At 35.7% G+C, this 19043-nt stretch overlaps 1 protein-coding gene across 6 annotated transcripts in view; it reads right to left on the reverse strand.

Annotated features, from left to right (window-relative positions):
* The window catches only part of IMMP2L (inner mitochondrial membrane peptidase subunit 2), a 449643-nt gene that overhangs the window by 301315 nt on the left and 129285 nt on the right, over positions 1 to 19043 (reverse strand). The window contains exon 4 of one of the 6 annotated variants that reach the window (XM_057403705.1): positions 14519 to 14575. The exons of the other annotated variants lie outside the window; for them this stretch is intronic. Within the exon in view, the coding sequence (XP_057259688.1) occupies positions 14539 to 14575 (37 nt within the window). The 3' untranslated portion in view covers positions 14519 to 14538. The remainder of the gene's footprint in view (positions 1 to 14518; positions 14576 to 19043) is intronic. 6 annotated transcript variants of the gene reach the window in all.

Below are 19043 nucleotides of genomic sequence, written 5' to 3' on the forward strand. Positions count from 1 at the left end.
AGCAATATATTTTTAATCTCCCTCCATTCACAGGTATATAATATAAAGTTTATAGATCAGAGATTACTTTTGATTCAAATTCTGGCTTCTGTGATGAGCAAGACCTACTTTATTGTGTGTTCTTGCCTATTTCGTCCCTTCAAGCAGAGTGAGTCAGGCAAAAACCATCTGGAGGCATGAGAAGATTGTGCCTTCATAGTGGCCAACTGAGAACCAAGGAGCAGAAAGTCCAAAAGGTAGTGAGGGATGGCAGAGCAGGAAGTGCCAAGGGGAGAAGGGCACATGCGACCAGCCATCAGAAGAGAAAGAAAATCAGTGAAGATCACAGGGGATGATTCAGAATTTTCTTCACCCCAGAAAGCCATGTAGTGGTTGAAACCAAGCATGGGATGAACGAAGGAACTACTTGCAAGGACTCACTGTACATGGAAAGTAATTTTGAAACCCTGTTTATTTTGCTTTGCCTAAGCTAGCCGTGTGGTTTTGTTGGTTTTTGTTTGGTTGTATTCTTGGGGGTTGGGGGAGGGAGAGGACTGTTGCATTCTTCTATTAAAAAATAAATAAATAAAAACATTGTCAGTAACCTGGATTTATGAGTTTAAAAACCTTTTGGTCTTTTTCAGAAGCTCTCTACAAAGAGAAGGTCAAGAAAGATTCTATTCAAAGCTCTGTCCTTTTCAGGGAACCACAGGAGTTTGCCAGATTTTTTCTATCAAATCTCATTTCATTAAGATTTCAAGATTATATTTTTATACATTTTGTGGATCTACAATTCATAGACTTACACAGCTTATGGAGATGTACTTTACATAGAGATCCAGAAAATTTATAAAGAGAATTTTATAGATCTATACATTTTACAGATAAATTTTCTTGAGATAAATGAGAAAAGATTTTTTATTTATTTGATACCTAACACTTATGCCAGGAAGAATGAATTTCAGGTTATATTAAATTTTATCTTTGTGCATAATTTTCCCAGAAGGGATTATGTCTCTATCTGATTTAATGGATCAATGCTGAATGACAAGAAAACATATAGTCATCCAAATTTCTATTATATTCAAATAGGATATTATAAAAAAGTTACTATAATGATTAAGATTATAATTATAGACAAGATATCATGCAGATGGAGAACAAACATTAATTCCACCTGAAACTTAAACAAAGGGGCAACAATAGTCTACACATACCACTCAAAAATACACAGCAAACATACGGACTCTAAAAATGAAACATATATAGTGAGCTATATTTCATGTTCACTGAATAACTAGAACAAAGTATGTGTGCAGCTCAGCTTCCTAACTCTAGAGGAAGGGTTTAGATACTCAAGGAATCTTCAAAGTGAAACTGAATCTACAAGGGCATAATGTGGGAAAATAGTTTAGAACAGGCAGTATTACGATTTTTAGTCACAAAGGAAATCTAAGAATATGTCTCCATGTGAATCCCAATAGAGAGAGAGCAATGTCAAAAAATAAAATAAGAGACTGAACATGCAGATAGAATAAATATCATGCCAGTATGTGAAATGAATGAGAACTACAATGATCAAAAAGGCTCACAAGAAAATACTTCCATAACAGAAAAAAACTGCCCTACAAGTTAAAAGGACAAATAATGTAATAGTTATTTTCCATAATTTCTATTAATGATAGAAATTGCTAAAAAAGGACGTAATTTACCTGTCACACCAGAGTTTTGTGAACTGCGGTTATTGTTCATAAACTACTCCAAAGTCAAAACAAGCTGCTCAGACACTCATACTGTTATTAAAATGCTTCTAACAGCCTGAAATAACAAAATGGTTTCGAGGGCTTTCAATTCAGATGACCAACATCATAGCTTTGGTGTCAGTCTCAGAGTTGCCATATATTTTTCTTGTAGGTTTTGGCACTACTTAACATACAATCTACTCATCCTGTTCTGTTTCCATGACTTTTCCTTGTATATCCCTAATAGTTCTTTAATTCTGCTGATTTGGAGCCCAGCTCTAGCAGAGTAAGTTACCACACAACTATGCAATTTTTCCTATATGTCCTCTTCCTCCTCCAGTTTTTAGAATAAATAAAACAGCTCTAAAATACTAGCTAAGACATCAATCCTTTCTCACATTTTGTTGTTCAACATCTGCCTGTATAAGTGGCTTCCCCAGCATAAAACATAACTATAGATCCATAGCACAGATGATGATAAAAGCTAAAATATAGCTCAGGATCAATCTCAGAATTGCTATAAATTTTTTTTAGAAAAGAAGAATTTCTATTGAAAAGACATTTCTAACATTTCATTATTTGTTTTCATTCAAACAGGAAAGAATAAAAGTTCTTGCAGAAGAGAAATTCCAAAAAAAATTCAGTTAGAAATATAAAAACATAACCATTTTGAATTATTGTAATAAAGAAATAAAATTACCTTCGAATGAGACAGGATAGGCAAATTAATTCTAATATGAAATTATTATCTTTTTATGTAAATCACATCTTTCGTTTTTAAAAAAAACTTCTCTTAGGTTTCAGAAAATAACCTCAAATCTGTATGCTATGAGTACTCTATGTATTTTTTATGCATAAACAGTTCTTTCATTGCCTAGAGGTGATAAATCTTTTCGTTAAAGAGCACAGCACAAAAATTTTATTTGTACAAATATTTGTGCTTTCTTCTACACATCTGATGCACATCCAAGATTCTATACCAAAATGTTTGCAAATATCCAATCATCTCCTGAACCATTGCTTATCACAGTAAACAAAGTGTTTGGGCAGAGGAAGAGTCTTGGACCGCCAAGACAAGATATCTCAGTCTTGTCGCCTAACTGGCTCCCCTTTCTTCTCCTGAAGAGTTCCTGCATATTGACAGACCATGCTGGAACATATTTATTGCCAGCTTTCAGTACTGGACAGCACAAGGCTGAAGTGGAGGCAAGAAATGTTGTACAGTGTAAAAGACAGAATTCGGATAGGAACTCCTTCATGGGCATTGCCTGTCTAAGGCATGAAAGATGTGCAGCTAAAATAAGAGAGCACAGGCCCTGTGCCTTGACATACAAAAAGCAACGCACCTCGCAGTGTTTTCTCTAGAGCATTCAGAAAAACAGGCTAAGTAATGGACAAGAAATTACTAGAAAAGCAGCTTGGAGGAAAGGATATGCATCCTGCCTCTCAAGATACTGAGAATCACACTTTCCCACCGTTATCATAGACAGTCTTGTCCCTGAGATGAGCATCGAATTCCTGACATCATGCAATACTTCTTTTTAAAATCTCTTAATACCTAAATTATTCCTCCTCCCATTCTTTTTCACAGCTGTAGATACTATACATAGCCCTTTAACTATTTTTTTTATTGTAGTTCCTTGGCCAAAAATTGATTCCAGACTTCATAGCCCAAACTGCTCAATACGATTTTTAAATTTTATCCACTGCTTTCAGCTTCCTATTACACTTCATGCCAACCTGTTTTAACCTTTAGATCCTCAAGAGAACAAATCAAATATTAAGCCATAAGTCACTGCACTGTTCTTTTTAACATGTAATTGCTAGCATCTCTTTAAATTATGCTGGCTTTCTGCCTTTAGCAGCGTATAACCAAAAGCCAAGAAGGTCAGAATTTTGAGAGTACAATCTGATTCACCTTAAGCTGATTAACTTTCAAAAAGGGTACTTCTGTAGTGAAGCATTTCTATAACCATGCGTGTCTTGAAAACATCGTCACAAATTTCTCACTTCACAAATACTCTAAAAATTTTTTCGCATGTATGTGGGACCTTTCAAACAATGTGATAAGGTTATCTTTCCCATTTTCTTGACCTTCTGTGCTGGCTTATATGACAATAATCATCTATCTACATGAAATTATATTAAAAATAACATCAGAGAAACGAAAAGTTTTAACCCCTAATAACCTATATTTCAGCATGTTCACAATGTTATATTCAATTCATTAAAGGAAGTTAGCTGTAGTCACAAAGCTGTGTGCTCTGATAAGAAGTGACTCGAATTTGGAATATCAGCTAATGCAAATAGAGAATTTTACATAACACCACTGAATATAATCACTACTTTCATGTTGAAGCAGCTAATGATACAGATTAGGAAATAAAATCTGAGATTACACTTTAGTCACCAATTTTAAGTTCAACAATACAGCTGAGAAGTTTTATATATCTTCCTTTTCTCTTTAATGAACCACAACTACTCGTGTACTGAAATGACCTAATCAGAAATCTTCTTCTATCTGCAAAAGGCTATTTTTCTAGCCAGTACTTGTTAAAACAACTTGGTATTTAATATCTGTCATCTGTTAAAAGATTTAAAAACTTACTTGGGCAAATAATTCAAAGTTTTACTCTTTACACTTCATATGATGTACATATAAAAAGTCCCTTTGTTAGGGGGACTGTCTGAGCTTATTTACTGTGATTTTAAGTGATACAGACAGGAGGAACTGAAATCCCATTATTACCTATGGAATATCTGATGTACTTCGGAACTGTATTTTATCTGATGACTGCTACCACTCATCTTGCACAAACTGGGCTGACAGACAGACAGATTCTGAAGGCTAATACCACAACAACGTAAAGTTTCTATATACATTAAAAGACAGGGAAGAGGGTTTCTAAGATCTTCTGACAACAGAAAATGAGTATTATACTAATTAACTATAATAGACTCAACAATTTACCAGATTTTAGATCAAATTTTCCAACCTTTGGTCAAATGAAAATTAATCTTTACATCACTCAATCCATTGTTTAATTGGTTTTAAATGATAATTCTGTGTTTTATGTTTGCTTGTTTACATCATGTTAAATTGAAAGAAAAGCAATTTTATTCCAAAACAGTATGTAGAACATATCCAGTTATCTGCTAAGTTTCATAATGAACAGCAAAGAAATTCAATATAGACTAATTAATAGTCCAAGCCCCCAGTTTCTGGGTAATTACTGCGCATTTGTCACACCTAGTTTTCTTTAGATTTGTTTTCCTATATTGCTCTTTATAGATAGCAAGAGTCTTTAAAAGAATAGGTTTTTTGTAAGCTTTACATTCATAAATGCCAAAACCAAAGAATAAAGTCTTGATGCACCACAGCTTGTACAAATTATCCATTCCATCTAGAGCAGTCTTCTCCTCACCACTACGCTCTCTTTTATTTCTTTCCTTGTCTGTCACTATACCTTCATTAATACTCAGACAAGGTTTGCGGACACTCCACGGGTTAAAATATTCAATAGATTAGTTCAGGTAGTCATATTAATGACTATATTAATTTCAGGAGACCTCACCTTAGATATAAACCCCACTGCAAGGCATAAAATGTCACTGGTTTATCCTCTAAGTAATCCAGCTCTATCAGGAAACTGGCTAGTAGTTTTAATGAAATGGGACTCATAAGGTTTTATTACTTTTACAATGAATGCTTTTCTGTTTTAGTGCCTCTTGGAAGGAGTAATTTAGCTTCCCGATTTATACACGACTTTTTATCCTTCACAACTTGCAGGTTTCAATGTTACATTTCTAACATTATAAATACAAATGCAGATATGGAGGCTTTAATAAAGCTATGGAGTTCTTTTCACCAATATAGATAATAATATTCTGAATATCATAGGAAAAAAGGAAAATTTAATCACTTTTCTAGGCTGATACAGCTAACATTTTTGAGCATAGAAGAATATAAGCTTTACAAAATAGTTATCAGTGATCATACTGAGTTAAGCAATATTACTGTTATACATTGGATTTCACTGCTTCTCTTGCTCTTCAGATTTTCTTGGGAAAAAAGGCATTCTAATATATTTTCCCTATTTTAATATCCTGGCCCTTACTGACATCAGTGAGAGTTTTACCATCAGCTTCTTAGATCCCAAAATGGAAAGATGGAATATTATATTTGTATAAAATGAACCAGGAAACTAATACTGATTTCAAGAAGAAAAAAATAAATTTCCTTCCTATTCCTTTTTTCTTTCACCATGGTTTAAATAATTAAGATCAGAAATTTAAAAATATTGCTCCTGAAGCATTATCTAATTTTGTTTAGTTTTGTTTGGTTTTGGAATAGACAGAAAGACGTGCTCTAATATCACAAAACGTGTTTTGTTCTCTGACTTTGTCACAAGAGTAAACAGGAAAAGAACAATATTTTTGCACAACCTGTTTTTAAAATTGTGAGAAAAATTCAATAAGTAGTGAAATTTTGGCATGACCAGACATATCCTAGTAAACAATTGTCCATTGGAAATCTGAAATTCTGCTAATTAATTTAGGGAAGGCAAAGCTGTCAAAGCTTTCAGGTATGGTACCCTGGTATAAAACCCATGAACACTTATATTTCCCCTTGCTCTTTTCAGTGTATCTTACTGACATGATGTCAGTAAAGTGTTTATAATAAGCTGAAGAAATTTTTATAAACAGATTAAACTTTGGCTCTAAAAAACTAATAAAAAAGTTTTTTTTCCATTTTCTTATAACAGGGACATGAGAGAAAGAAACAGCAATTTTCAACAAGTGCATGCATCCCACTATTTTTGCAGCACTTGAAGTGGCAATAGACTGGCAAGTTAAAGACTTAAATTAGAGCAGCATTCACAACTACACAAGTTGTAACAGGAGCTGGCAATAGGAACAGATGCGTCGATACATGCCACCTCCAAAATAATGGTGAGCAGTCGCAGGTGTAACTTCCATACAACACATCAGAACATTATGGAGTTCACGTATGACACGAGAGCAGAGAGCTATTTATAAAGCACTCACTAGCTGCTTATGAGCAAAAATGTATGTAAAAAAGAAAATTATTAAAATGAAATTTAGTAAAGCTTCAGCATGAGGAAATCCTGAATTTCATACTTACCTTTCTGTGGTTTTCTGGTTTCTGTTTTGTATTTTAGTTCAGGGGTTTGGGTTTTTTGTTACTGGTTGGGGTTTTTTTTAATTGTAGCTGTCTAATGAATTTGGAGGTTGCTAATACATTATCATTACTCAAAAAACTAAGCTTGGGAGCAATAGATTTTTTTTTAATTAGCTATCTTAAAGTAAGTACCATTATAATCATCTAATCATCCTTTGAGGCAGCTTTATGTATAAATGCTTTAAACATTCATTGCCTAACTACTGGGGGCTATGCCTTAGTTTATGTACTCTACAAGAAAATAAAATGAGTGTTTATGCACTTAAGAACATGCATGAACAGAAAATGTCAGAATGCTAAATGCTGTAATTTTAAGTCTGTTTTTCTCTCAACACTTTCTAAAGCTTAAAGAAATAAACTAACTTCTAAATTTAAATTAAATATTTTTAAAAAAGGCTTTGTGTTTCTGTTTGATTTATGTAATTTACACTGTCTACACCTGCTTATTCCCCATAAACCTGGAATAATGCCACTTTTCAAACGACTGAGCAACTTAACTGTTAATGAGTAGCCTTTAAGATTTTCATGTATACATCTGCCTCTATTTAATATACCAGTCTTTCAGCAGAACTACTTCTGAAAAAGCCTCTTAGTGATTTTTGAGAATTACTGGTGTAACTCCTCAGCAAAAAAGAATGTTGGACTGCAGCACAGGAAAGCACAACCTAGCTAGTGCGAGTATCAACACTGAAAATGCAAAGGCACACACATTAGCAGCAAGCCTGCTGAGGACTCGGTACAAGTTGGGGATGCTGGCCAATAACAAAGCGTGTGCCAACATGTTTTTATTAATAGGCTACTTTCAGCAGATTCAGGAAAAGGTGAAAGAAATCTATCCATTGGTGTGGCAATCAAACCTTCATGTGACCTTCACGTATACACACCCTAAGAGGGTGAGTTTAACATAGTCTTATTTAACTTGATGAAGGCTTAATGTTTTAGGTATGTAACAAGGGTTACCACAGATTTACATGCAGATGGTATGTGTTTCAAATTAATAACACTTACAAATGAACCCAAACAAGTATTTTAATAGTCAGTTTACATTTTTAAAGACTATGTCCAATAATATCTTTATGAAACTACAATTTGACATAGCATGATCATTTTTCTATATTAAATATGATGCTACCTTTGTACTTCTTTCATACATTTTAAAAACTCCTGGAATTGATACCAGTAAATGTTAGAATCGTTTAAATATTATGTTTTAAGATTGATCAATAGATCCACTATCATTGTTTTTTATTTAAATGTCATTTAAATGTAAGAATTATCTTTGGCTAAGATAAATACTTTCTTCCTAAGTCGTCAGTAAAGCAAGGCAAATCTTCCTAAACAACAGATATATTAGGACATAAATTTTCTCATTCGCAAATCACCTTCACTGTATTAGATTAGAATTTTGCACAGAAAATACTTGTATTTGTTTCTTATTTATTTTTCAGCCAAGATCTTGCTAATAAGTATTCCTTCCCCATTCCCAGAATTTTACCAGAATTCAGACGTCTGAAATCCACATTCTTTTGCAACCAAACTGCCTCATTTGCTTTTTCTATAGCTACCACTCTTGTTTCTTAATGCTAACAGCATGTTTTAAATACTATATAAGGTACCAGATACAACTCACAACTCCAACATACTGGTAATCAAAACAAGTTAATGATTTTTTTCTTACTGGCTGTTCTATCTATTAGAAGGCCCTCCCCAGGAAAAGACTGGTCCAGAAGATAGATTCTGAAAATCTCAGTATTATCCGGTTTGGAAGCCCATAAGCAAAAAATAATGTCTATTTATGTCTCATCTGCTCTCCTCCTGAAATTTAACGCTGAAGACAGAAAAATAATCCTAGTTTTATTAGCTGACAGGTAACAGCTTTATAAATGAAAGAGACATAACTGTGATTTGTGGACAGCTTGGAATACAGCTGATATTAAAAAAAAAATCTTTACTATAAATGCATTTTCAGCCTAATACAATTTTATGCGTTACATATATTCTAAATAAAGGAAGGTGAATGCTTCACTGTAAGCAAAGTACAACTCAAGCTAAAATAGGTCTATCAGAAAAAAAGAACTGCTTGGAAGACAGATCATTTGACTTCAGAATGCTTAATTTAAACCTACGCTATCCAACCACTTAAATAAGAAATCTGAAAGAACATATGGAGTCCATCAAGTAATGCAGTTTTCTAGCTTTTTTATTTTTAGAGGAAAATATCTTCTTTACTTAATAGAAACCAATCTTCTTTCATTATTATTTATATCAAGTTTTTATAACATTGATAAACAGGTGCACAGAAATTTCATTTGAGAAGCAAGAAAAGCAGGCCAAAACTGCAAGAGATACTTATTAAATATGATTCTTGCATATAAATGCGATTCTTTCTATATTGAGTTAGAGCAATAAGATGGACAAACGTGCAAAGCATTTTAAATTATTAGATCAATGATAACATTTCCTCACCAATTTACCACAGCATCGGCAAAACTGATCTGGATCTATTCCCTGAAAGTACAAGACTTCTCTTGCTTTAGTTTGACAGTATCTTAAAAGAAGTAGTTTGGATGTAACAGGATGTGTTGTTGACACATTCTAACTTTGGATTTTCAAATAGAATAACAAAATAAAATCAATAATAAGATGCTTTTTGTTTCAAGAGCCCAGGTTCTAGGCATTATTGTTCGGAAAAAAAGAAAAAACAAAAAGAAAAAAAAAGAAAAATAATTCATATTCTATTGAATTCAATTCTAAAAGTTTAGTCAAACCAAACTAATGATCAAAACCATATACCATCATCTACAGCTATTTGTCTGTTTTTTTCTTAACTTTAACTATATTCAGGTGATACTTCATTAAGACATGTAAGCAAACCAAGCATTCTTACAGTTGTGGTCTCCATAGTTTCATCTCTTAATGAAATAGATGTCCAAAAGCAAACATTTGTCAATGTCCTGTCACTTCTCTATTTTAATAATAAATTTTTATTTCCAGTATTCTGTCTTATGCTTTAATTACCCATCAGAGAGAGAACAGCTTATATGCACATCCATTTACATTCAATCCACATAACCTGTCAAATTTCATGAAATATTTCGTGAAAATAAATGTACTCCTCCTGAGAGAAATGCAGATCTATTGAAGCTGTGCCTGTAAGGCTTATATGCTTTACAGCATTTCCTAAATTCAGAGAAACAATTGAGCAGTGATCCCTCCATCAACACATGCACATATATCAGAATTCGAAAAGTAACTCGCCTTTGAAAAACAAATTAGAAATGTTTTTCTTCAACGCCTCACAGCAATTTTAAAAACAGTATCTTTACTCAGCTAGAATGCCAATAATACACATCGCAAGCCATGAATGAGGACAAATATTTAACTCAATAACTTCACTTCTGCTACACACAAACACCTTGGCAGGGTTTTTTTTTAATATTTTTATCAGTTCTCCTCCTTTAAGAATTTTTAATGTTACCATTTTCATACAAGCCTGACATTGTACCTCAGTGATTTTTTTCCTTTTTCATTAAATCCATATGAATCATCCACTCCCTGCTATTAGTCAAGGTAGTCAAAACTTATTGACAGCTTTTTTTTCCAAGGCTGCATGTGCTTCCAGAAACACCTCCTCAAGTGAAGGTCTTCCTTATTTGCCCCACTGAGATTATCTACAAGCTGTGGGCTATTTGCATCACCAGCATTACACAGGTTAACAATGACAACCACCACTGACACTCCCAAGGGATTGTCCTGATGGATCATTTGGGACCTCCTTGAGAGAGATAAAAATCAGCAGCAACTAATTTCCATCAGAATCTTGGAAATCTGAGAAATACATCTCCTTTGTCTCTTCAGGTACATAATTATGCTTCTCCTAGTGTGCACTGCAATAGAAAATATCCATGAAGGACCAGTAGATTCTCTCAATACTTAAAGAGCCATGAAATGCTATGCCTTATCTTTGAAAACAATAGTATGTTGTGTTATCAGCTGTTTCAACCCATAGGTATGTACCTGAACTACTTTAATTGAAGGTGTAATATTAAAGGTCTGACCTTTGGAAACCACTTGGGGATTATTCACACCAACTACTTTATATGCTTCACATGCATATGTATCCCAGGCTTCCTATATAGCCATTGAAGCACATTTCCTTCTGTCTTTAGGCAATATAATGCCATGTATTATCAAGCCAAATGGATTTGACCCTTACGTGGGTACTCAGGGAGAAGAGGAAGAACTTTAAAAGTGAACACAATGGCCAAATGGCATTGCCTTGAAGACAATAAAGTTACAGCAGAAGATAGCAAACTTGCAGCAGCATATCCTCACACACTGATCAGCAGCATGGCAAGACCAAAGACATATACTTCATAAAGTATACTCAGCAAAAATTAATGTTTTAGAAACTGAAATGTTAGAGAATGTTCCCAGTAAAATGTTGCCTTGTACTACGTTACTATGACAGGCTTCACTGGCATAATTTAGACATTAAAAAACAGACTGTTAATTCTATCACAACCAGAAAGACTGAAGACAAAGAAATGTTAAGCCCTGCCTGTGCACTTGCAATTTTTTACAAGTAATCCAGACGGTTTTACAGCTTGCTTCATAGTAACTGTAGGAGTCTAACAAGCAATCACTGTTCTATGGCATTAAAACATCTTCTCTAGTAACTACTGAGGCTGTTAAAAATACTAATAACACCCACACACCAGAAAAGACTCAACCTACTTGTAAAGCCTAGAAAGGAGTTCACTCCTGTTCTTCAAAACTAAAAGTGATAACATGGAAAAGAAAGAAGTTTCTTGTGTTTTTTCTATCTTGAAATGTATACTCTAGACTCGTATTTTGCAACAGGCAAAAAGGAAACATAAAAAAAGAAAAAAATCTATGAAAACTCAAGAAAAAATTCTGGAATTGGAACTCTTAAAGGTATTTCAAGATAAAAGCTATATTCTTTCAAAATAATACTTCATAAAGAGAAAAAAAAATCTTCAAGATGTAGACATTTAATTATCTTTGCATCTGGGTACATATTACTTCTGCAATAGCTGTTCCAGTACGTGACATCTTTCTCTTATTTCTGTTTAAATCCTAAAGTTTGTAAGAATTACAAAAATAAGTTCAAAATTCCATGTGACTACCAGCCAAAACATAAAATATATTTTCTTCTGTTATTTTCTGCTTAATAATGACTTTAATAATGTTACTAAAAGACACGAATTCAACGAGTTTTGCATGCATGACATTCACATGATGTAATACTTTTTGTTAGAAATAGAAGCCACACATGATAAACTGTAAGAGTTCTATTTGAAAAAAAAGTCAGCTAAACAGGTCCTCCATGGAGGGCCGAAATAAGCACTAACTCAGGGATAAGAAGCCACATGTGAAGCCTCAGCAAGAAAGCTGAACAGAGAGGTTCCTAACATAAATATATTATGGGTGCAATCCTCAAGCTGCTGTGACAGGTATGTGTTAAGCACCACAGTAGTCTCCAAAAGGCCAAACAGCTGAAGAACTTCCAGTGCGGATGGTGGCATTCAGCTGACGAGTATGTCAGTGTAGTGAGAGCACTGGTTACTGGGGCATTGAGGAGGCTTCATAATGGTAACTTCTCAGTAGAAACTGTCCAGGACTGACTGGGTTTATGAAATTAGATGGATGATGAGGTTTCTGTAATTGTGGCCCCACTGTGAATAGTAAACAATTTCAAAACCGTGAGGTTCAAATTTTCACTAAAACACAGAATGCAGATCACTACATAAAAAACATTTTTATACAACATAAACATGCCTAAAATATATTGTAATACACTATGTTACAGTTCAAGAATGCATTTATGCCAATAAATAAATATGGGAATACTATTAAAGTCAATGTAAGACTATTCACTAACACATATCCAGTGTGAGATAGCAACAAAATTATTGCTACTCTTTCCATACTTCTTAACTCAGGGGCATTGAGAAGAAGAATCCAGCCATTACAATAACATTATTGCTTAAACGATCACAGGTCTCTAACCTTCATACTCTAATATTATTAGAATATTGAATCTCCATTAAAAAAAAATCACAATAGGAAGCTTTCATCTATGGAGTTACTTTTTATTTCAACACCCTATCAGAGCATGGGAGAAAATAAAAAAACTAAAATGATGGGAAAAGCAGAGAGGATTAGGAAAATATGGTGTGGTGGGTTGACCCTGGCTGGACAACAGGTACTCACCAAAGCTGCTCTATCACTTCCCTCCTCAGCTGAACAGAGGAGAGAAAATAGAAAGCTCATGGGTTGAGGTAAAGACATGGAGAGATCACTCACCCATTACCGTCATGGGCAAAACAGATTCGACTTGAGGAAATTAGTTTAATTATTACCAATCGAAATATGAGTAGGATAATGAGAAATAAAAAAAAAAAACCAAATCTTAAGAATACCTTCCCCTTAACCCTCCCTTCTTCCTGGGCTTAACTTGACTCCCAGTTTTCTCTGTCTCCTTCCCCAAGCAGCACATGGGGACAGGGAACAGGGGTTGTGTTCAGTTCACCACAGGTTGTCTCTGCTCCTTTCTCCCCAGGGAAGGACTACTCACACTCTTCCCCTGCTCCAGCTTGGGGTCCTTCCCACAGCAGACAGTCCTTCATGGATTTCTCCTGTGTGAGTCCTTCCCACAGGCTACAGTTTTGAATGAACTGCTCCAGTGTGGGCCCCTTCCATGTTTGCAGCCTTTCAGGAACAGACTGATCCAGTGTGGGTCCCCTATGGGGTCACAAGTCCTGCAGGAAGCCTGCTCCAGCATGGGTTCCTCTCTCCACATGGCCACAGCTTCTGCCAGAAGCCTCATCCAGCACAGGCTTTCAACAGGGTCAGAGTTTCCTTTGGGCATCCCCCTGCTCTGGTGTGCAGTCCTCCATGTGCTGCAGGTGGAGATCTGCTCCACCATGGACCTCCATGGGCTGCAGGGGCAGAGATGCCTCACCATGGGCTGCACCAACGGTGTCTGCACATCCATTTCTCTTACATGTCCTCACTCCTCTCTTCAGCTGCTGTTCCACTGCAGTTTTTTCACCTTCTTAACTACATTATCCCAGAGGTACTGCCACCATCACTGATGAGTTCATCCTCAGCCTGTAGTGGGTCTATCTTGGAGCCTGCTGGCATCGGCTCTATCAGACACAGGGGAAGCTTCTAGCAGCTTATCACAGAAAACACCCCCACTACCAAAACCTTGCCATGAAAACCCAATGCATTCCACTCCTCGCCTCTGTAAATTGTGTATTTAAGAATTATCATTCACATTCATCGTTAAAATTCACATTCATCACACAATCTTCACGAATTCCACTAACAATAACAAAAAAAGATTTTCTCACACCAAAATCAAAAACATCATCAGAACCCCAAACAAAATTGGACAATTTACACATCATCCACCCTTCATCCCTTCACCACAATTGCAAGAACTGAAATTCCCCATGTTCATTTCACTCTCTAACATTGTTTAGTCCATGTCCTGCCCATTACCACTTATAACAAATTCCTTATGCCCCATGTTGGGCAACAAAAAGGACTACGGCTGGTCTACCTTGACTGGACACGAGGTGCCTACCAAGCCACTCTGTCACTCCCTTCCTCAGCAGGACTGGGAGGAAAAAACAAGATGAAAAAAAAACCCGATGAGTCAAGATAAAGGTACTGTATCAAAGGCTGTGCATAGAACAAATATTCTCTACTTCCCACCAGCAGGCAATGCCCAGCCACTTAAACCGTTTCCCAGGAGCAGGGCTTCAGTACGCATACTGGTTGCTCCAGAAGGCAAATGTTGTAAATAATGAATGCCCCCTCACCTCCTCCTCCTTTCTCTTAGCTTTTTATTGCTGAGCAGAAGACATATGATATGGGAGACATATGATTTCCCTTTGATCAGTTTGGTCACCTGTCCTGCCCGTGTCCCCCCTCCCAAGATCGATTGGCGAAGGGGCAGTGCTGGAGAGACAGCCCAGATGAGCTGAGCACTGACCATCAGTAGCTGGTTGATAACTGTTGATAACTGCTGTGTTATCAACAGCTTTCCAGCCACAATACAAAACACAGTGCTATGAGGGCTGCTGACAAATCCAATTTACCCTATCTAAAATGGCCATAGAACTATATAGCAGAAAGTTATGGTGGCCATCCAACATGCAAGTTATACTCCATGGTACAAGGAAAATATAATTCTAAAGAGCGGATATAACACCAGTACAGGAAAATAATGACATTAGATAAGAACAGCTTGGTCCTTAACAGGGCAATATTTACACTGCATTAGTTTCATGTGACAGAGGTAAAGGAATGCAGGCAGAGTAACCCTGGTCTACTATGGAGGAAGAAATCTTGTTAGAACAAGTAAAGCGTAATTGCTGAAGATTCTGCTCAAGCGGGTTGAGAACTTTCAGGAAATGCTTGCAAGACACCCAGGCAATTTGAGGGAAAAATATCACATTGTCACAGTGATGGTATGAGAATTACAGAATCATAGAATGGTTTGGGTTGGAAAAGACCTTAAGATCATCTAGTTACAAACCCCCTACCATGAGAAGCACGAATAAAAGGATTTTCAGAGATTTGCAGTGAATAAATCACATATCTTATGGTTTGACTCATAAGGCAAACTTCTCACTCATTAAATAAGTGAAACTGAAATAAGTGATTCCAGGTCTTTTTTCTGAAAATAAGTTATTTATCTGTTTTCAGATACTTTCCAAAGGAGAGACATATGATAACAGAGAGCAGCAACTACACCAAAGCCCCATATAACAGTAGGAGAAATGAGCACACTACTGTCCTTTTTTAACCTCATGAATTCCATATAAAATATAACATGAACCTATCTGAGGAAAGACAGTAAGCTTTTCACATCAATTGACTTAAAAGCCTATGAAAAGTAAAGTGCTCTTAGTCAGCTGTTCACTATCCATATTGTACAGATGAAGAAATTGAAGCAAAATATTAGTTCCCTATATAGCTTCATAAAGACATTAAGAAAGGAAAACCAGCTCTCAGAACTTGCTGACCTCAAGCCCTAATCCTGCACAGCATTCTGCCCATCTCATCATAGCACACAGAAGAGTCAGAGACCTTTACTGTATATTAAAATACATTTAAATATTATGCATCTAAGAAAAGAAGTCTGATAACTAAATATCATGGATATTTAGTATATTCAATATTCAGCACAAAGTAATTTTTGTTACCTTCAGTGAGCACCATGGGAATCATAGGCTGTGTAAAGAAGACGGAAGTATATAATGTACAGAACAAATTTCTGGTTTCTTATTAATGAACAGAATGGCTAGTCAGAACCACATATAACAGTTTTGCAAGGTAGTAATACTAATAAACTTAAAATAATGTCTGCCATGTATAACTGAAACAGGAAAAAACCTCTTTTTTGTACCACATGAATAACACAGCAATACCTTGTAAAAAGTTCAGTGGATTTTTTTAAAACCATCTAGCTACTTTTTTCTCAATAATAGACAGATTTTTCTCTATGTAATGTATTTACCTAATTAATAATATGTACTGTGGAGCATTTTGTTAGCCCATGAAAAATCCACTACACAATTCCTCTGAAATCCTTTACCTTGATTCTGTATTTCCCATTTAAATTTATCATCATGCTGTGAGCATAACGATGGCTGCTTGCCAATTACATTAAAGCACCCTGTCTGGAACCCATCATTAGTTTAAGTCCACTTTTCAGGGAGGAATAATTCAATCATTTTCTATTTTGTAGAGCTCTGGATCAATTCAAACAGGTAATAAGACCAGTTTTAAAAGGCATTCTTCCTTCAATTTGGAAGAAAGAAACTTTATTTACAACATTTCTTACAGTGCCACTGAAGAAATAGGACTGTGTGCAAACCTCAGATAAAAGAAATCCCACCTGTTTCCTCTCATGCTTCACACTAGAAGACACAAGCTTTACTAAAGGAAGCATAAGTATAGAAAAGTTATTGGTACTCTGCTACATAAAATATTTTTCTTCTGATAGGATGGTGATAAAGCAGAGCTTGGTCCTAAACCCCCATTCTTCTCACTTTGTAGTGACTGTGAACACTTTCCTCCACTCACACAGCTTATAAAACTATCTACTGATGACTCAAAAAGCCACCTGTTGTGCCAACTTATTCCCTATACCCACTTAATATCTCTTTTTAGCCATGCCACTGTCACTTTGAACTGATGATTCTCCCATCTTTACTTTCAAACTCTTTCTGCCTTTTTCCATCACTACCACGACTATTATTCTCTTAAATCTTTCAAGACTGTGCTATATTTTTTTCCTTGTTCTTTCTTCTCTTTACCCTCATCAGTTATCCAAAATCTTTCTCTAGTATCCAGTATTTTGTTTCCACACACATTTCAGCAAGCACTGCCATTCAACGACTCAGCGCTTCTATTAATAGGGTCTTGTTCTGGCCCTGAGTTATTCTCTTACTGATCCCTTTCAGCTTCACTGGCAATTTTTGTGCAACAACACTGTTGTCAAACCACATGCTTTTGAGTCTGTCTGGCGAGTCCTTCTCTGCTGCCATTTCAAAATTTAAATTTATAACACTGTCCTGAAACTGCTGAAAACACCATGTTTAACCCGCTCTGCTGAGCCCAGTTCCTGCCCATCAGGAATTCCTGCCCATATTCTTCAAATCCCTTTTGTTAAGCTCCTTCGTTCAAAGGCCACCTCTTCTTTGCCTTCAAGTTGCTCTTTTATTAACACCTACCTTCAGCACATACAAAGCAGACAGCTGATTCATTCTGACATGTATATGCATTTACATTCAACTCTAATTACACCCATGTGCAACCTGACACTTCTGGTGAGGCGGTTTATATCAGAAATACAACCTGAACTATACAAAGTGCGACATGGCAGAAGAAAGAAAGAACATTTTATATACTGCATTTTTTTTTTAGCTCATTTACAATACATTCATAGTGTTTGCAATGATAGGGTATTTGTCCACTCCTGCACCCATGTTCACACAGTCACGTATGATGAATGACAGAATTTCACTACTTCTGAACTACTGAAATACAGTATTATAAATTAGGTGCAGCCAATATGTAATGTCTGTGATCATTGGATAATGTGGGAAAAGTACCATTTCATCTGTCCAGCTGCTACTCCGCCTGTTACATCTGGTACTTATCCTCAGCCTATCAATTGGATTTATATTAATGGCTTCCTTGGTTATTATTTTCCTACATGCTATTCGGCAGTGAAGAGGCTTGGTATTGTCAATTAAAAGCTCACACTTGCATCTCTTCAACAGCACATCACGCACCAGATCAAATTTGAGAGAGAAACTGTGTCTGACTAGTTTTCTAAATGAGCTTCATATACATTCTATGCATGAAACATTAGCTCATTCATCAATAAATGGCTGTGTTATTCTGTTATTTTAAAATTTTATATAACAATTAGACAATATACTGTCCTTCACCCTCCTTCTATACGTTGGGATGGTTATTTTTCAGATGATAAATAGATCAAATGCGAAGATATTTAATATATGAACATGCCATTATGAAACGCGAACAATCCCCTATTTATAAGTAAAGATTTAAAGCTTGCTACATTGTGGGAATTATGCAGCTCAATTTTTATCATTGGGATAGTTATGTAATCCCATCTAAACAAAGTATTATTCAGACTGCTCAGCATGACTGTCCGTGTGCAGAAATGGCTAGAGCACAACTATCATACTTTTGCAGATGTTCCTCAACCCCTTACACAACCTGCAGAAGGTAGCTTGGGAAAAGGCAGAGATTACATTACGACACTGCCGGCACCCCAGCCACCTTAGACACAGATCTAAGGATTTTCAGTTTGCTTTCCAGAAAGAAAAGAAAAAGGGTATACTGAAACTGAGAGCAAACTTCTATAAGTGAAAGAAACAACAAAAATTTATAAATGAAAATGTAAAAGATATTTCCTGCTGGTGATACAGACATGCTGTTAAATTTCAAAGTGGCCTACTGCTGAATGTGAAATATGAGCATTAGATGACCTGAACACGGAAAATGCCCTATAACCAATTTATGAAATGGCTTTTCTTCCC

Source organism: Pezoporus wallicus, unplaced genomic scaffold (genome assembly GCF_028554395.1).
Source record: "Pezoporus wallicus isolate ANWC-B61680 ecotype Strahan unplaced genomic scaffold, APGP_CSIRO_Pwel_v1 contig_7274, whole genome shotgun sequence".
NCBI lineage: Eukaryota > Metazoa > Chordata > Aves > Psittaciformes > Psittacidae > Pezoporus > Pezoporus wallicus.